General features: G+C 51.1%; 3 protein-coding genes across 8 annotated transcripts; all 3 read left to right on the top strand.

The window, feature by feature from the left end:
• The first annotated feature begins 774 nt into the window (after positions 1–774).
• On the top strand, positions 775–3,321 carry LOC117839254 (F-box protein PP2-A13). The gene is made up of 3 exons (XM_034719549.2): positions 775–1,410; positions 1,919–2,037; positions 2,618–3,321. The coding sequence occupies exons 1-3, from the start codon at positions 1,066–1,068 to the stop codon at positions 3,051–3,053; spliced, it is 900 nt and encodes a 299-aa protein (XP_034575440.1). The 5' UTR covers positions 775–1,065; the 3' UTR covers positions 3,054–3,321.
• Positions 3,322–5,299: 1,978 nt separating this feature from the next.
• Positions 5,300–9,923, top strand: LOC117839711 (protein COFACTOR ASSEMBLY OF COMPLEX C SUBUNIT B CCB2, chloroplastic). Of its 4 annotated transcripts, XR_004636869.2 has the most exons (8): positions 5,302–5,529; positions 5,618–5,727; positions 5,828–5,899; positions 6,001–6,144; positions 6,412–6,565; positions 7,003–7,215; positions 8,887–9,007; positions 9,438–9,923. XR_004636869.2 is itself a non-coding variant. In XM_034720114.2 (7 exons), exons 1-6 carry the CDS (start codon positions 5,328–5,330, stop codon positions 7,197–7,199), a joined length of 879 nt encoding a protein of 292 aa, XP_034576005.1. In that variant the 5' UTR covers positions 5,300–5,327; the 3' UTR covers positions 7,200–7,215; positions 8,746–8,878. The 4 variants fall into 4 exon arrangements, 3 of the variants coding, with proteins under 3 accessions (XP_034576005.1, XP_034576004.1, XP_034576002.1); XM_034720114.2 differs by lacking the exons at positions 8,887–9,007; positions 9,438–9,923 and adding an exon at positions 8,746–8,878 and having other exon boundaries at positions 5,300–5,529; XM_034720113.2 differs by lacking the exon at positions 8,887–9,007.
• Positions 9,924–10,862: 939 nt separating this feature from the next.
• Positions 10,863–15,188, top strand: LOC117839578 (uncharacterized). 3 transcript variants are annotated; one of them, XM_034719952.2, is made up of 3 exons: positions 10,863–11,005; positions 11,142–11,288; positions 13,208–15,188. In XM_034719952.2, the coding sequence occupies exon 3, from the start codon at positions 13,240–13,242 to the stop codon at positions 14,911–14,913; it is 1,674 nt and encodes a 557-aa protein (XP_034575843.1). In that variant the 5' UTR covers positions 10,863–11,005; positions 11,142–11,288; positions 13,208–13,239; the 3' UTR covers positions 14,914–15,188. The 3 variants fall into 3 exon arrangements, with proteins under 3 accessions (XP_034575843.1, XP_034575842.1, XP_034575844.1); XM_034719951.2 differs by lacking the exon at positions 10,863–11,005 and having other exon boundaries at positions 11,012–11,288; XM_034719953.2 differs by lacking the exons at positions 10,863–11,005; positions 11,142–11,288 and adding an exon at positions 11,295–13,003.
• The last annotated feature ends 3,567 nt before the right edge of the window (positions 15,189–18,755 follow it).

The raw sequence follows: 18,755 nt of genomic DNA, 5'->3' as shown, positions 1-18,755 counted from the left end.
GGCTATGTGCGCGGGTGGAGTCGACCTACTGCAATTGTTTGGCTGTTTGATGGTGATCTTGGGAAACGGGGCAACATTGCTCATCATCATCCTAATAGCGACATAAGAAAATGGATCGGTGACACGGAATACTGTGGCGGATGTGGCGAGGCCCCCACGTGCGGTGTTTTCTTCGAGGCGACGAGCAAGGTGTAGTCCAACGGCGGGTGTGGCGAGGCTCCTGTGCGTTTGTGTTATCGCGGTGGCAAGGCAGCCTGCGAGAGGTCCGAGTATGATGGTTTCACTCTATCCAGTGGAGTGTAGTGTTGCATCGGCACTATGGTGATGGGTCCCGCATGGCGCTGGTCGGTGCGGTCTGTTTCTCTCGATTACTTTCGGCGTGGGGTCGCGCCTTCGGCGACTACATGAGAGAGAGTGGTAGGCGCTGCAGCAAGATTTCGGTCTTGCCGCTTTTGTCATGTGGAGTGGTTCGACCATGTTGATGTTCCAAGCCACCGGTTGGGTTTTTTCGGGTGTTGAGTTTGACCTGTGTTGACGTCCCAATCTAACCGGACGTGTCGAGTGAGTGGTTAACCGCGTTGACGTTCCAATCCAACGGGGCAAGTCTTATTTATTTTTCGTTTCTTTTTTTCTTTTCCTGCCTATGCCCAAAGACCGTAGTATTGTATTTTCTGCTGTATAAATGGAAAATCGCACTTCGTAAAAAAAAAAAGCAATATCCATTGCCATTAACGACCCCTCGTCTATTTTGGCGTCTCAGCTTCCTCTTTAAATTGGCCCCCCTCCTCCCCGACCCGAACGCTAGCGTTTTTTTCCTATCTCGCCGACGGCCGACCGCACACACGCGTCAAGCGATTTCCCGGGCGATTTGCATTCCCGTGGAGTCCATCGCCGGAAGCTGCGATTGGGGATTGGGGGGTCTGCGTGGCGCGGAGCCAGGAGCTACCGGAGAAGCTTGATCCGGGGACGGGAGCTTTTGGCGGATTCATCGATCGGCGCGGGTTCCATCTGCGAAGGACGAGCCGGAAAATCGTTGCGACTGGAGGCCCCGGAGCGGGCGGGGGCATGGGGGCGTGGGTGTCGGGCCTTCTAGGGGCGGACTGCGCGGCTGCGGAGGCGGCGGCCGGGCCTGCTGCTGTGGGCCTGGGCGACCTGCCGGAGCTCTGCGCCGCCCAGGTGCTGCTCCGCCTCGACCCGCCGGAGATCTGCCGGCTCGCGCGGCTCAACCACGCGTTCCGCGGCGCGGCGGGGGCGGACTTCGTCTGGGAGGCCAAGCTGCCGGAGAACTACCGCTACCTGATGGAGTTCGTCGGGAGCGGCGAGGAGGGGAGGCGGAGGCGGCGGCGGGCCGGGAAGAAGGAGATCTACGCCAGGCTCTCCAAGCCTGTGCCTTTCGGTGACGGCCAGAAGGTGATATTTTTGCATTCCCTTTTTTGCGTATACGTGACTTTCTGAGATTTTATATTGCGGGAGTTGAAAATTTTTGGGCGGTTGTGTACTTCGTTGGAGGATTGCAATCGGTCTTCCTTGAATTGGTTTTCTGTTCTGTCCTTGCCCCTGTATTGACCCCAGCAAGTATTTTCCTGAGTTGATTTAGAGATTATGGGAGAGGTACGGAGTAATATATACTTCTTGCTCAAATCGAAGTCAATCCTTTTACATCGCAATTTTTTTTTGAAAAGGACTTTTACATCGCAAAATTGCGTTCTTTGTATGGGGCAAAGTCAAATTGGAGGCATGGAATGGTTCATCAGAAATGAGATTTACGCATCTTCAGCTTGAAATGATTTGAATTGGTGTCCTGTCTCCTGTGTTGGTCGATGTAGGTAGCTCGTTATATTTTAGGGCTAGAATTATATTTATTTTTGGGACAGAAAATGAACATGTTTGCTGAAGTGTATGTGTTTGCTAATTGTAGGAATTCTGGCTGGACAAGAGCAGAGGCATGATTTGTATGGCGCTATCCTCCAAAGCATTGGTGATAACAGGGATAGACGACAGAAGATACTGGCAGCACATGCCAACTTCAGAATCAAGGTGAATATGGGCCTTTTGAGTTTTGATATCACATTTACTAATGTCTTGTTAGTTCAGTGTGTGGTAGTTTTCTTAGAACGATGATATGGTGGCATGATTGCGATGGAATGGACTGAAGATATTTCCTCATGGTGTGACTGACCTGTTCCTTGTTTCTTCATTAAATGCTTAATTCATTTATATTATTTTCTGGAACATGGTTTACCTTAGATGCGTAAGTTGTTTGCTCTGAAACGTATAGATATGAATGCTTACATGTTCAAATTTTAGGATATGCATAAGTTCACTACCACCTCAGTCGAAGACATGTAAATTCAAGTGGATTCAAATCAATGATTGTGCTTTCTCATCATAGCTATAGGAATATAATGTAGCTTTCAAGCTTCCAAGTGTTAGCACAAGGAGCCCCTATCTACTCCGTTCCATTGGAAGATATTGACTACAGTCTACAGGTGTCTCATTTAATTGGGCTCACCTGGGATTCGCTATCTTCCAATCTGTATTTCTCTTGTAACTATTTCTGATACCATTCTACTGAAATAAAATATCTGACCAATATCTACCGATTTTTACCATGCAGGTTCCAGTCTGTAGCTTACCTCCAGCAAATCTGGTGGTTCGAGGTGGTCGGCGAAGTCGATTTCTGTTTCCCTGTCGGAACCTATAGCCTGTACTTCAGGGTCCATCTCGGGAAGTTCTACAAGCGATTTGGCCGCCGCCATTGCAGCTCAGAGCATGTCCATGGTTGGAACAAGAAGCCTGTCCGCTTCCAGCTCTCGACCTCCGACGGTCAGCAAGTATTGTCCCAGTGCTACTTGGAGGAGCCTGGGAGCTGGGTCTTGTACCACGCAGGCGATTTTGTGGCCTCAAAGCCTGACCAGCAGATGAAACTGAAGTTCTCCATGGCGCAGATCGACTGCACGCACACAAAGGGTGGCCTGTGTGTCGACTCAGTGCTTATCTACCCGAAGGGGAAGGGGTTTCAGCAGGGAAGGGTGGTCAGGTCTCAGAGATGAGATTGTAGATGTTGTGGAGGTTACTCACATTAGGATGTTAGATTGAATGCAGCTTGTAGCCTGATCCTATTTTAATTCGGGCTCAAGTATGCAGGAGCTGGAAGTGTACATGGTTGTAGAACTGAAATTTTGTGTGGTCGGGTTACCATTAGGGCGCTTTGTCAGTCCTTTCCCAAGGTTGTTTTTATCCCCCTTGAGCTGAATTGAGACTCTGAGATAGATTGTACTCGAATGAGTTTTAAATGTCATTGTTATCAGTGTTGCAGTTTGTGATGTTTTCATTAAACTTGTAATTTCTGAGAAACAAGTGTCGAGGCCAGTGACGAAACGTACTGAAATGAATCGGAAAATTTCGTTCCCAGTTTCTAATCAATTACTATCTATTGGTCAGTTTGTGGTGTTTTCCTATGCCTGTACGTGTAACTAATCTAAGACCTGTCGCTGATGGTAATGGGAGGAGCTCTGGCCATCCGTTGCGAGTGTGTCTCAGATAGTTCCGCAATTTCTGGTATCCATCAATCCATGAAAGCAGAGTTTAACCTGACGGTTCCATCTTTCTTGCTCCAGTCATTTCTGGCAGGCTCGGAGAACTCTGACGCTGACAGGCTACTAGCATCAGCATGAAAGCATGTGTGACATATCTGCTTTGTTGGTGCAGCGAGATGGCACACCACTCCATCGAGCCAACGAGGGCAGACAAGATTTTGTGGCCGCAATACCGATCAAGATAACATATGACTGAATCGGTGGGCAACAACCCATGTCCGCTGCAGTTTCGATCTGAAACCGTTGCCAAATCCGCACGTCATTGTTTTATTGCCATCCCACACAGAATGTTCCATCTTAGAGACAGATCACACGCACAGACTATTCAGCGATCGCACGCTGCTCACGAACTTTGCAAGTGGGGCGACCCCTGTATCCCGTCGTCATCGCCGCCACGATCAGGCGATCTTGTTCGCGTAACTAAAGAAATCTGATGCCCTCCGTTTCATACTGAAAATATAGTGCCAGTTGCGAACCAGTTGGGGGAGTTCGTTCGCAGTCAATCGTCAGGTGGCACAAGCAAAACCGCGAATCCCGCGCACGCATCCCACTGGCATGCGGCAGATGCGGTCGCCATTGCACATGGACTTGCTTGTTTTTCTTTTTTAATGGAGAACGATTTGGCTGGGATTTCACTGCATGTTCTTTTTACTAGTTCTCGGCAGGATCTTCCCCAACCCGGGGCGCGGGATGATGGCGCGTTTGAGCTGGGTGCACCGTGCCGGTGCACGAGGGAAACCGGAGGAATTCGCATCCTATAGCTGCTGCAGTCCTTGTTGGCTGGCACATCCTCTTTCGGTGCGCCCGAGGATCGTGTGCATCGTTCCGCCATTGCTGTTCTTGTGGCCGACCTGCATGATGATAAAGCCACGGACCTGTCCCGGCCTTGCGCCCTTGTTCCTCACGGCATCTGAGCGGAGGTGGGCAGCGCCCTTTTTCGTGTCGCCAGGCCCATTGAGGCAGCAAGGCGCTCGCCGGTTCGACAGGCCATGAGAGTCTGTGGTTTCTAATTTTCTCCGAGGACAGGTCACCGCTGTATAGGGATGCTTCGTTGTTCTGATCAGTGGCCTCGCCGTCAGCGATCACCCAGCCAAGCCAAGAAAAAATGTGGTCGCTCGTTCGCTCAGTGGTTGTTTGCAACGACCAGCTGCTCGTACGGCGCTTTTGCGTTGTCTACTGCTGACTGACGCCGGTGGTTGGAAGATGCGTTGCCTTGTCTACCACGACATCAGATCGTGTTCCCGGGAATGCTCGCAGACTCGACGACGCTTTTGACTGAAGGAACGCAAAGAGCCACTACCGAGGTACTCGTAGTAGTAGGTTCAGAGAAAATTCCACTCTGCTTTGTTTTTGCTGGTTACCAACATGCTTTACTAGGGTAGGAGGAGCCTTTCGTTTTGTTTTGACTTTTGACCGGCAAGGTCGGCGTGCCGTATCGTCGTCGCGTGCGCCTTGTCGTGTCGCTCCCACTGGACACTACGGCCCTGGAGTGTGGGCCGTCGGCGCCATGAAATGAAATGTAAGGGCCGTGGGCGGAGAAGCTTGGATAGGATGGGCCGAACAGGCCTATTTGGAGATGCGGCAACTATAGCCCACCGAGGTGTAGGCCTCTAAGGCCCAATGGAATTGAAAATCATCCAGCTTCTTCACTCCTTTTTTTTAGCCTAATCCAGCTTCTTCACACTGTTAACAGTCTTACAGAGAATCAGCACCAAATCCGAAATCACCATGCCGCTCCTCGCCCGCGCACCGCCGCTCCACCACTCGCACCCTCCCCACACCGCCACCGCCGGGCTCCTTCCACGCTCGGCTTCGGCGGCCACACCCCGCCGCCGCGTTCCCCCGTCCTCCCGTGCCCGCGTCCGCGCCTCCAATTCCGACCCTCCGCAGCAGCAGCAGGTCAACCTCTCCGTCCTCCGCTTCACCCTCGGTACCTACCAGCCCTCCCCTCCTCCTCCCACTCAGCCCGCCGCCGGTGTACAGCTGGCCGCTCTAAACCGCGCTCCTGTCTGGCGCAGGGATCCCCGGGCTCGATGAGTCGTACCTCCCGCGGTGGATAGGCCTCGGCTTCGGCGCGCTCGTCGTCCTCAACCACCTCCTCTCCCCGTCCCCCACGCCCGCGCAGCTCGTCGGTCCTCGCTCCTCGCCAATCCCCTGGCCTCCCGACTCCCTCCTGCTCATCCACCGATGTCCGACGCGCCTAACTGGTTGTGCGTGCGAACTCGCAGAGGTCCGAGGCTCTGGGGCTGTGCCTGGCCGCGTTCTCGGCGACGCTGCCGTTCCTCGGGAGGTTCCTGGAGGTGGGAAGGGGGTTTCCTCCTTGTTTTTATGGAAATGTCACATTGCTCTGTGATGGTGGGGACTGAGAATTGTGCGATTGGGATTTTGGTTGCTGTTGCAGGGCGCTGATGCTGCCAACCGTGTGCCGTTGCCCGACAGGAGCAGGCAGGTGTTCGTCATGTCTGAGAACCTGTCAGCGGCGCAGAAGGAGGACTTGGCGTGGGCATCGTATGTCCTGCTGCGGAATACAAACACCACTTCTGTGGTATGGGTTCAAATTCTCATCATTCATACGATTTGGAATTTAACTTGATGGAATTCAGCCCAGATATAACAAGCACTCGCTCCTTACTTATCTGTATTGTATGGTTGTAGCAATAACAAAATATTCTTGGTGTGCGATTCTGGGCAGGTTTTCAATGTTGATTTGTCCATTATATTTTCCAGTTCTTGTGTGAATCTTGTATTCTTGTTAGAAAGAATCGCAATTTTTTAACCACTCATGCCTCATGTTGCCTGTACTTTTCCCCAGCTCATAGCAATTGGGGATGTGTTGTGCGTACGAGGATACTGGGATCCACCTGCAAATACTTCAAAGTATGCCATGATTGAGTGGTTCAAAAGTCAGATCCAGCAAGTAGGACTTAATGATTTGAGGAATGCCTTGTACTTCCCTAATTCCTCGGGTAAGTGCACCGCTATCGCCTAGTGGAATATTTCAATGTTCTGTTAACATGAAGTTTTGGTTATGGAGCTATGCAACCATAACCATAACCATATATGTCTCACTGAACTTAGTACATGATAGTTAGTACTTGGTACCAATCATATGAAGTTTGTACTGTAACTTCTACCACTTAAAACTTATACCTACATAACTACATTTGGCTGGGCAGCTTTTGTGTTGTTTAAGGGAGGCATATCTATATTAATTTTGTGGATATATTTTTTACTATGCCAAATTTGTAAGTACAAACTTTAATATTCATGTTAGGAACAACATTCAAGTTACTAATGTCTATTTGGTGGTTAGCTGGTTACAGAAGTTTCAGAACATTCCTTTCCCCCTTGTTTGACATCCCTAAAAATATGTTTCTTATGCTGCCAACCATTCTTTGACCAGATTCTCAGCTTGCGAAGATTCTGCCAGATGGGATTCTTTCTTTGTTAGCTCAACCAGTTCTTAGGAGTCCTGATCTAGCTAATGGTGAAACAAAAACTGAAGGTGTCATCCTGTTGGCCTCCAATGCAAATTATGCATATACTGAGAAAGATAGGGTCTGGATAAGAACAGTTGCAAACAAATTGCAAAGTGCCTAGTTCAGAGATACCAAAGGTATTCCAACATATTCAAATGGGATCTCTCCTCTTGTTTTCAGCAATCTATTCTGTTAGTTTCACTTAAGAAGATATTGTTTTTTCTGGACAAGCCAATTTAGTCATCTTTCTGGAACTAGAGAAAAGCAATGCGTCACTATTGTTTTTTTCCCTGAGCTGAATGTTGCTGTGTTTATTTAGAGCTTTTATTAGGTTCACTGGACTTATTATTTGTTTACAGAAATGTTGACAGTTAGGCAGTACGCTAAAATGAATTGGGAAAGATTGGGGTGTGTAAAGTAGACTGACTGGTGCAAGCAGGTTTTAGATTAACTCGGCAAAATGGACAAAGCAGATGTTTTTTTTTCTTCTCTTTTTGAAAGGGTGGCAAGAGATTTGCCAAAATGTTTAATAGACGAGGAAAAAAACCAAGCAAACATCCAACCACTTACAACCGCCCTACCGGGGTGGGGAGAAAAAAAGCAGATGTGATCTTATAGATTTTTCAGTTGGTGGGAGATTGGCAGTAAACTATTGTTTCACTGGGTTTGGTAATAGTTGAAGCACAATATTCTAGCAATTGTTTTCAGTGGACAAGTGCCAAAATGCTGATGTGCTTGACTTGTCTTTGTGCTGTTGCTCTGGTTTGTTGGATTTTTCATTGAAACAGAAAGGTTGCGCCAGGGATTTAGTGTGGTGTTGCAAATTGGCAATGCCATCGTAATTTATATGCACTCCAGCCCAATTAAGGTAGCTGGCCACCTGGTCTGCATTTATAACCACTAAAAGCTTTTGGGTCCAAAGTGCTGTCACAGATCAGGGTCGCAAACACTGCAGATCCATGTACATTTACCCCTGTTTAACATGAAAGACACTTTCCTTTCCTTAAAAACAAACACTGCAGATCAATCACATTCTTTCTTATAGGGACCTAGAGTTTTTAGAGTAGATGGTTACTGAGCTTTTCAGTACCGAGTTTGCTGGTTGGAACTAATCCTCAGTTTGCTAGTCTACACAAAATTAACTGAAGATGGAAATGTTTGTTACTTCTGTTGAGCCACTGTTTGCAAGTCATTGCTTCAAGTTGGTAGGTAATTTGTATCTATTGATATAACTGAAACATGAACGTTCAAGTGTTTTCGTTTGGTTTACTTCATTTATCCATTCTATCAATTGCCAGAACCTCTGGCTCTGCATTTTTCTTGATGTTTGAGCTGATTGGTGCTGACTAGACCATCCTAACCTTCAATTATAAATTTAAAAATACAATACCTTTTCTCATGGGGTTTCTGCATCTCTTAAATAGTATTAGAATCATTGTCTCTAATATCAATTACCTTCAAGCACATTATCTTCCACATACTGTGTAGCTCTGAAGGTTTAGCTGAATCATGTATAGGCGTATAGCATAGCACCTGGAGGTGGATAAGACAGGATATCAAGCGGTAGAATGACAATAGAATTAAAAATTTGGAGTAACTTTCTTTTACTGCATTACTTGGTCCCTTATCTTTGAAGTACCTGACCAATCTTGAATTCGTGATGTCAGCTTTTGATGACATGTCGCATATGTATTAAGCATGAAGTTGTTGCATGTCTCCTGGTACTGCTTAGTTGGGTACCAATTATTGCTGCTGGGTACTGGCATACTTCTAAAAAAGGTTGACATTTTGTCTTACAATTCTGCAAGGATAACCAGTACAAATGGTAATGCCAGCTGCTTCTTGTACTGAAATGGACCAAGGATTTACACTCTGAAGTCTGAACGTGGATCCACATGTCAAACATTGGTGCTGTGGAATGGTGCTCGGGTAGCATTTTTCTGTGGACAATTAAGCCATACATTCTTTTTAGAATTGGACAGTGATCCAGTTGAAAGTGTTGGCATATGCTATTAGGGAATTTTAATCATTAAGGAAAGCAATACCAGTTAACAATATTTTAAATTTTTAGAGCAGCTGTTGTCTTAATACGCAAAAAGAAGGGAAAAATGCAAATACTAACAATGATGTTACTATAGAAGTTCTTTGGGGACACAAACAATGTTTGTTGAATCTTGTGATGTATCTTGATGTAAAGACATATCTTTAAGAGTAGTAATAGGAATCTCCATCTCTATCATGTGTCGCTGTAGTCCTATTCAGTTATTGCCTGGTTTGGAGGGAGCTCATTATTGGCACTCATATCTTGTCAGTGTGAAATAGCACTTCCTCACATGATTCTTCTATTTTCTTCATGCAGCCATGCAGGCGGATAATAAGATGTGATCATTCTCTTGAAGAGTGGGAGAGGATAGGTCAAATTCGTATCGGGAATATCTTCTTTTACAGCTGAAAGTCTGAAACTACAGAATTGGCTGTTTTCTTCCATAGTTCCATAGAACATTGGGAACTCTACGTTCAAGTGGCAAAGGCTATTGGCACAAGACTTCCCCGAGCCTATTGGCACCGGATTTCCCCGAGGCTCTTCAGTGTCCTTCATCATGAACAGGAACAGCTCACTAGCCATTCATTCGCTAATCGCTACAGAAGCAAGAGCCGTCTCGCCCTGACCCGAGCTATCTTTGTATTCTTGTGAGCCCATCATGTCGAGCTGCTTGAAATCACTTTCCCCTGGCCTTTGAGCCTAAGGTGCATACAAAGCCTTCCATGTGACACGCTATTGCCAAAATGCACGTACGTCCTTGTATGCACGCAATAGCTGAATATAGTTGTTTAAATGCTCGCAGCTGGATGTGGTTGTGGTTGATGCGGCCTGTTTTTTTGTACCCTGTGGCAGTGGTACTCGCCTACTCGGTAGTCGGTTCGCCGTGTGGCCGCTGGCATGTTGGATATGGTTGTTTCGCTTGCAAGCAAAGGGACAGCGGGGCAAGGTCACGTTCTCCGTCTACATGTGTGCTGTGTTGCTCCCGTGCTCCATGGTAAAGAGCGAGGTGGGCGAGGTGAAAATGCTGGAGCGAGCTTGTTGCAATGATTGACAGATGATCCGGAACCATGAGCTTGGTGTGTGTTCGGATAAGCCCATGGGCGGATCCACAACGACAGATCTGGTAGCTATTCGAAATTCGTATTTGTGAAATCCGAGAGTTTTGAAAATCGAACCTGTCATGATTTTGCTTGTCACCACCTCAAATTACGCGATCACGTAAGTTTGACACGTTGCTACAGTCCCAAACAAAAACAAGGGAGATGACGCGAATCCCCTCCGTCCCACAGGGACCACACGGACCCTTCCCCTCTCTTCCAGAAAGTCACGCCCATCTCCTTCCGATAAAAAACAACGAAGCGACCAGATTCAAAAAAAAAATTGAAGCACAAACAAGTACGGTATACACGCACAACAACCTGATTTTTCAAAAAAAGATCGTACTCTGTGCTTCTCTCGCCCGTCTGCAGCGAATGTCAGAGGAAAAGCCGTAAAAAGTCGCGGCGAGTGGCAGTGCGACCAGCGAGTCCGCCACGCACCAAGTACGCGGCGCAACTCGCACCGGACCGCACGGCAGGCAGGCGGCGCACCCTCCATTTCAAAATCGTCTCGTGTGCGTGCCCCGCCGCCGCAGCCTCTCAAACGGTCGGATCCCGCAGCCGCCAACTCCCCGATCCCCACCGCCCGTCCCCCGGGCCCCACGTCCCGATCCGACGGCCCCGGGAGCCCTGAATTCAAAACCTCGGTTCGAAGCAGCGGCCGGGCTGCGTACTACCAGTCCGCTGGAATAAATTCCCCGAACGACTCGCTCGCCTTCTAGCTGGGAGACGAGACTCCGCGACAGCTACAAGAGCGCGGAAGAGGCGGAGCAGGTGGTGCTCGTGGTGAGTGCAGGCGCTCATGATTCCCCAATCCTCCTCCCTCCGCTATTTGCTCCCGCTTCTCCATCATGTTCATGCGGGCGTGCGGTGCGCTCTAGGACGACGGGCGTTTGATTGATGATTGGCGTCCTGATTGCAGCCGCTCTAGCTCTGGTTGGACTCTGCGCCGCGGCGATCGGCGCCGGGAGGAGGAGGTGGACGGGAACGTCGGGAAGGGGTGGTGGACGAGGAGAAGGGGCGGCGAGCGGCGACGCGACGGGCCGAAGAGGAAGCGTCGGCGAGAGAGGTAAACCGCAGCCACCAGCACATTGCTCTCCTGTGTGATATCCCCGTTTTGCTCTTCGTTCTCGATCGCGCTTTTGCTCCGTTGGTGGGCTTCCAAGCCAAGCATCCTAGCTGCTGCCTTCCGCCTTGCTTTCTCCACTATGGAAGGGATGGTCTCTGCAGAAAATCTCTCGAATTTCCTAGAAATCGCGATGAATCGTCCTTCGGTTGGGCGACGCCGAACGAGTAGAGAGCTTAAATTTTTGATTTGCTTCCGAGGAATTGCAAGGGAAAAGATCCTTTCTGTTGGTGCACCTTTTCTTTTCAGATTTCTCTTGGGGCCCTTTGCAAAGTACAAAAAGCTAGGAAAACGCAGACGAAATCCGCCCCCTCGTCTCTACCGGCGCCGTCGCGCCGACGCCGGCGTCCGCACGGCATTTGCTGTCTTTTTTTTTTGAACTATTTGCTGTCAAATGACCTAACTGCCCCCGCACTGTAGAAGCACAGCCCAATGAGCAGCAGGCGCGTGGAAGGAAATCCGGGCCCGCGCGCCACCGGACTCGAGCGTGTTCAGGCCCGGGAGCGCCCCGAGCCGCTGGCCTCTGGGCTCGCGGTCTCTTCCTTGGATACCCCGGGCCGCCGAGGCGGTCCACTCCGGTCGCGAGCCGGACCGACTGCGTGGGCCCGGTCTCGTGTGCCGCATGCACGGCTGCACCCACCCACACCGTTCCACCAGTTGCGTAGCGTCACGAGCCCACACAGCCTTTAATTCGTGCGAGAAAAGTGGTTGGTTGCCACAAAAGGCGACGTGTGCCACAGGTCGCACCGTCGCACGCGTGGTTTGGTGGTTGTGCCGCCGGTGGGCCCGCGCGTCTTTCCGTACTGTGCTAATTAGCGCGAGCTAGCTTTTCTTCGTGAATCATGAGGTTAAGCCCAATGCGACCGTCATTCTTAACCCTCCAGCCAAAGCATTTCTTTTCATCTTCCTTTGCATGCATGCGTGGTAGGCCATGGCTTTACGGGAAGCATCCGCGTGAGATTTTTGCGTTCATCTTTTCAGAGGACTCGGTCCGTTTCCGATACGTTCCCCACGCAATTATTTCGCCATGATTCTTTTCTGCGACGAAAGTGCGAGATCTTTGGAGTAGAATACGAGAAAGTAATGTGAAAATCATCAGCACCCAAATCTTACTCCATTTTGCTAATCGGGGCCAGTCTTAAGCATTCGTATTTCGCTTTAAACCACACGTTCTTCACAGGTGGAACCCACCAGCACCTCTGATAAATCAAGCTATTAGTAGCTGCTTTGGTCTTTCAAAAAAGCTAGTATTAGTAGCTCCACTATTGCAAACCAAATGAGAACCTTTTTCTTAAAAAAAATCTCTCGCTGATCAGAACTGCGTTGCATTGGTCACTCTGTTTTGAATTTGGCTGGAGATGCAGCATTCATCTTTACTGTGGTCTTCCATTCCACTCGTGCCACTTGGACATTTCTGTTGCATTTTCTCTTTCTCTTCGTGAGTTCGCATTCACTCGTCACCTACCCAGTCATCATTCCTCGAGTCAATTTTTGAAATGCCCAGACCAGACTCGCCGTTGGGTAACCACGGAAAAACGCTTGGGAAATTTCGATAGCGCCTTCGTACCCTCTCATAATTTCGTGGCTGTGGTCACCGCATTCACACCTCTCAATTCGACGTACCAATCTTCCAGCCGAAGAAAAGATCAGTATCAGGGGTGAGTAGCTCGGTGGGCTTATGGTTTTCTGGAGCTTTCCTTGGATTTTTTGATACGCTAAAATAGCCGACGTTCCCTTGCTCCGTCTCCTTCCAGCTTCTTCTCCGCTTGCTCTTTTTCCAAGATTTGTCTTTTCCGCTTGAGTGGCAAAGGAGTGAGCGAGTAGTGAATGAGCACTAATCTGTCAGGAGTGAGTACTTGCAGGTCACGAGCTGAGGTGTTGTAGCTGCCAAGAAATGAGCTTGCGGACCTGCCCGGCCGTGGCCGGGGACGCGACGGCGGAGGAGCTGCTCGAGCGGGCGCGCGGGCTGGTGCCCCCGGCGCTGGCCGCGGCGCGCGCGGCGACTGGCTTCGGCGGGCGGTGGAAGGCCATCGCAGTAAGGCTGGAGCGGGTAACGCCGTGCCTGTCGGACCTGTCCAGCCACCCCTGCTTCTCCAAGAACGCGCTCTGCCGGGAGCTGCTGCAGTCGGTGGCTGCCACGCTCGCCGAGGCTGCGGAGCTCGGCGCGCGCTGCCGCGAGCCCCCAAAGGCCGGGAAGCTGCAGATGCAGAGCGACCTCGACGCGCTCGCCGGGAAGCTGGACCTCAACCTCCGGGACTGCGCTCTTCTTGTCAAGACTGGTGTGCTGTCCGACGCGACGGTCCCGGTGGCTCAGGCTGAGGCGGCAGCGACGGCGGGCGCGCAGACGGACGTGCGTGAGCTGCTTGCCAGGCTTCAAATTGGGCACGCGGAGGCGAAGCACCGGGCGGTGGACGGGCTGCTTGATGCTCTGCGCGAGAACGAGGAGAGCGTGCTGTCGGCGCTCGGCCGTGGCAACGTGGCCGCGCTGGTGCAGCTGCTCACGGCGACGGCACCCAAGGTCAGGGAGAAGGCTGCGACTGTTCTCTGCTTGCTCGCCGAGTCTGGCACCTGTGAGGGCTTGCTCGTGTCAGAAGGCGCGCTGCCGCCGCTCATCCGGCTGGCCGAGTCCGGCAGCGTAGTCGGCCGGGAGAAGGCCGTCATCACGCTGCAGCGGCTGTCCATGTCGCCCGACATTGCCCGTGCCATCGTCGGCCACAGCGGCGTCCGTCCGCTCATCGACGTCTGCCAGACTGGGGACTCCATCTCACAGTCTGCCGCGGCCGGAGCGCTCAAGAACATCTCTGCGGTGCCGGAGGTCCGGCAGGCGCTGGCTGAGGAAGGCGTGGTGCGGGTCATGATCAACCTGCTCGACTCCGGCGTGGTGCCTGGCTCCAAGGAGTACGCCGCGGAGTGCCTGCAGAACCTGACGTCAAGCAACGACAACCTGCGGCGCGCCGTAGTGTCCGAGGGCGGCCTGCGCAGCCTGCTCGCCTACATCGACGGGCCGCTGCCACAGGAATCCCCCGTGGCCGCGCTCCGCAACCTCGTCGCCACCGTCTCGCCGGACACCCTGGTGTCGCTGTGCGTGCTACCGCGCCTCGTCCACGCACTCCGCGACGGCTCCGTTGGCGCGCAGCAGGCAGCCGCGGCGGCCATCTGCAAGGTCTCCAGCTCCACGGACATGAAGCGGCTGGTGGGCGAGCACGGGTGCATCCCGCTGCTGGTGCGGCTGCTGGAGGCCAAGTCGAACGGCGCCCGAGAGGCGGCGGCCCAGGCGGTGGCGAGCCTGATGGGGTACCCTCCCAACGCCCGGGACATCAAGAAGGACGAGAAGAGCGTGCCCAACCTGGTGCAACTGCTGGAGCCGAGCCCCCAGAACACGGCGAAGAAGTACGCCATCTCCTGCCTGCTGGCGCTGTCGGCGAGCAAGCGGTGCAAGAAGCTGATGATCTCGCACGGCGCCATCGGGTACCTGAAGAAGCTCTCGGAGAAGGACGTCGCCGGCGCCAAGAAGCTGCTTGAGAAGCTGGAGCGCGGCAGGCTGCGCAGCCTCTTCAGCAGGAAGTAACATGATCTCCGGGTGATCTGAAGCAGCTAGTAGCGAAGCGTTCCTTTCCTTTTTGCCGTAAACCTGTATAAAAATCCCGTCCTGTTTCATAGCCTCAATGAAGTGAAGTGCGGCAGAGCGGTGAAGGGAGGGGGAGTAGTCGGGTTCATGTGAAGTGAACATATCGCGGTTGTAATTTCGCTGGCTAATGTGTGCGTCAGGCAGTTCGTTCGTTCGTTAGTTCCTAACCATGGTTGCAGTCGCTTCGGGTAGGCTAATAAAATTTCTTCAGGCAAGATCATTTTGCACAGTTTTCTTATGCTTTTGCTTGTCATCTGTGGAATCTTGCTGCTGTTTCGTTCTGCAATTTTCCAATCTTTCAGAAAATCAGGTTCACGCCTTCAAAGGTTATTCAGTTTCAGCATCCTTGGCTCTGAATTCAAACGGGCATGGAACCTCTCGCGCTCCTGAACATTGATACTGGAATCAGCCCCTAATCATTGATCCTTTGTTCAAAATAGTCGGCGTGTCCTTTGAGGCTCATATAATCTGTTGAAGTGCTGATTGTGTCATCACTCCTGCCAACAGCAGCTTCTGGTGGAGTGCTGAGTGCTGATTGGAGCATGATGCGGACAAATCGCAGATCGGTGCCCGCACGCGCGCGGCGGTAATGATCACCAGACATTAGCATGCCAAAATATGCCATCGTCGTCAGGTCCGTGCAGTCGGCGGTGGTGGTCGAGTACTCGAGTTTGGTAATCCCTGCAGGCCTCGGGTGTCTGTTGAGCAGCTGGTAGTTGGTCCCCTTCCTACTGCGAACAGGTGCAAGTAGCATCGAACTGAATCTCTGCTTCGCCATTCATCCCTCCCATGCATGCTTGCGTGCTGCCGTAAAAGAATGTGACCATATGCTGTACACGATTTGTCCGAGTGTTTAGGTGACACAGCCCTTTTCTACGGAACTGTGGATGGCGCAACATGGTGTGGAAGTGATTCAGCGTCACGTCTCTGGATGCAAATGATCGGGTTATGCAGAAGTGAGACCGCGAGAACCATCCGGGTTGGTCAGAGGTCAGTCTCTCCTCACCTCGGGCTATCGTTGCCACTGTTTTATTTTCTAGAGGGCAATGCCGTGTTTGACAGTACAGGTAACAAAGCCCCCGTTCTTCACCTGGCTTGTTCTGTGCTACTGGTGATAGAATTAACCGGGAAAACATAGGCTTGATGCTTTGAGTACGAGAGAAGAAAAGGTGGGAGCAGTATGTGAATGTGAATCCGCCACTGACTATGTCCTTTTTAGTTTCGTCGTGATGTAAAGCACTCCGTATTTTCGTTTTAATTTCGAGACGGGGCAAGCTGCCTACTGCGTGCCGACGAGTAGACAAGTCATTGCCCGATGTTGGCTCTCGTTCTTAAAAGAAACAAAGATGTTGCCTTTCTTCGTCTCGCCAGGTCGAGGTGAACTCCATTGTGCAACTGATAATGTGTGTTAGTGTGTGGACACCACTAGTCCCATTATCCAAAAAATAAAATAAAACCACCACTAGTTGAGGGTCCCCAACAAATTAAGCCCACATACGTTTGTAGCCCAATTCGCGAAACACCACCACGTGTTGTTTCGGCCCACGACGCGCAGCCGCCGGGCCGCGCTGCCACATGGAAAATCTGGCTTCGGAAAATCCGGCTTCCGAAAATCCCTTCTCCGGTTCTCCCGTTACGGCTAGCTTGGCAGCCCACCTTCCCACGAGGTTCCCGGCCTTTTCCACGCGGAGGAAGTGCACGCAAAAATCTTCCATGCACGATCTTTCCGACCCATTTGGAAGTCTGATGCGGGAAGTTCTCCGGTCCGAGCGAGCCCAACTATCCGCGCGAAAACGCATCCAACCTGCCGAGGTATGGCATTTTTCCCCGCCACGCCCCCGACTCGACTCCCCCGTCGCTCGACAGATCGCCACCGCCGCAGTCGCCATGTGTGGTTGAGCTGCTCTCTCCTCCGCCATCGCACGCCCCTTGCTGTGGTCTCCTCCACCGCCTCCGCATCAGGTATCCACCTCTGCATCAGGTAAGTCCTCCTTCGTCAGCCTCTCCTTACCATGCTAGGGTTTCTCCTCTCCTCTTCTCACTTCACCTCACACTCGCAAAAGTTCTTGCAGACCTTGGGGAGGAAAAGCTGTAGACACAAGCGAATGATGACCTGATTGTCGGTGTTTTATATCCGGCAACCTACCGAGGGGTATCCCGAGGTAGTAGATTGGTTGGTGGGGGGATAGTCGGGCCTGGAACTCAAAGGTAAAAACGCGGACACAAGGCACGGATTTATACATGTTCGGGCCGCCAGAGTAGCGTAATACCCTACGTTCTGTTTGGAACGTTGTATATTGCGCGTTGCGCTTAGATGTTGTTTGGTGTTGAACCTCTTGGTGGTTCTGAGGGTTCTCAGTTGGCTCTAAGCTGGCGATCTAGGTACCCTTGCCCTTTTTTATATACTCCAGAGGGTGGGATAACTAGTCGGTTATAAGGAGTCTTAGTAGGATTACATGGTATGAGTCCTAGTAGGATTACAGGGGAATTCTAGTAGGAATCCGCCTTCTTCCTTCCTTGCGGGTACTGGGGATCTATCCCCGACAAGCCCTCGAGCGCTTTATAGTCGAATGTAGCAGTCTTCGAGTATTTTTAAGATCCTCACCAAGTAGTTTTGGTAGTCTTCGAGTACTTTATCTGGCTGAATCTTCAAAGTTTCTCAAAGCTGCCATGAGGCTATGGTGTGCTCAAGCCTTAATCATCTTGATATTGTTATCTTCATATAATGGAGGGCGGCAAAAGTCGCACTCCATATGGAGTAGCCCCCGAGCCTTGGTTGAATCGAAGAATCAGACTGAGGGTCAATAAAATCTTAGATCTTCTTCTTTCATCTTGAAAAATTAACTGTTGGGTGTAGCTTATTAGCCCTCGAGCTAATCAATCCAAGGATCTTGAATCTTCATGCAAGTCATCATTCGAGTAGTTTTGCGGTGTCCAGCCCCTGAGCTTATGCGCCAAGTGAGCCAGAGGAGCCACGTCGAGTACTAGTTAGCGCTTAGCCCCCGAGCTTGGAAGCTAGCTGAGCCATTGGAGATATTCCGGTGCTTAGCCCCTGAGTCTAGGAGCTAGCGGAGCCACGAGTAGTAATTGGTGCTTAGCCCCCGAGTTTGGAAACTAGCTATGCCTTTGGAGGTATGCTTAGCATCTTGGAGCATCGTCGCCGAAACTTGACCTTAAGAGAAGACAAAAATGAGTAGTCGTTGTTGCGACAAAAGAGACTGCGCGATTGCGCATAAGAGTTTGCTGCCCTCCGGCGAGTAGAGAACGTGTTGTGCGCAAGAGTTTGCTGCCCTACAGCGAGTAGAGCTCGTGTTGCGCACAAGAGTTTGCTACCCTCGGGTGAGTTGAGCGCGTGTTGTGCGTAAGAGTTTGCTGCCCTCCCGCGAGTAGAGCGCGTGTTGCGCGCAAGAGTTTGCTGCCCTCTGGTGAGTAGAGCACGTGTTGTGCGTAAGAGTTTGCTGCCCTCCGATGAGTAGAGCGCGTGTTGCGCGCAAGAGTTTGCTACCCTCCAGCGAGTAGAGCGGGTGTTGTGCGCAAGAATTTGCTGCGCTTCGGTGTATTTAGTGCATCAAATCTGTGGCTATTGCCTCCAAAGTTCAATGTACCGAACTCGTGATGGTGTCTCCAAAACTTAGTGCACCAAACTCGTGGCCGTAGCCTCCGTAATTTGGTATACCAAGCCTATGGCTGTCGGTCAACATGCTCTAGGAATAGTTGGCAAAGTGTAGCTCTGAAGGGTAATTCCTGTTGAGAGGTGTACACAAATAAGTAGTCGGCGCGTT

The sequence above is a fragment of the Setaria viridis genome, chromosome 9 (assembly GCF_005286985.2).
Source record: "Setaria viridis chromosome 9, Setaria_viridis_v4.0, whole genome shotgun sequence".
NCBI lineage: Eukaryota > Viridiplantae > Streptophyta > Magnoliopsida > Poales > Poaceae > Setaria > Setaria viridis.
Note: the sequence above shows the minus strand (reverse complement) of the source record. Positions and strands in the feature narration are given on the sequence as shown.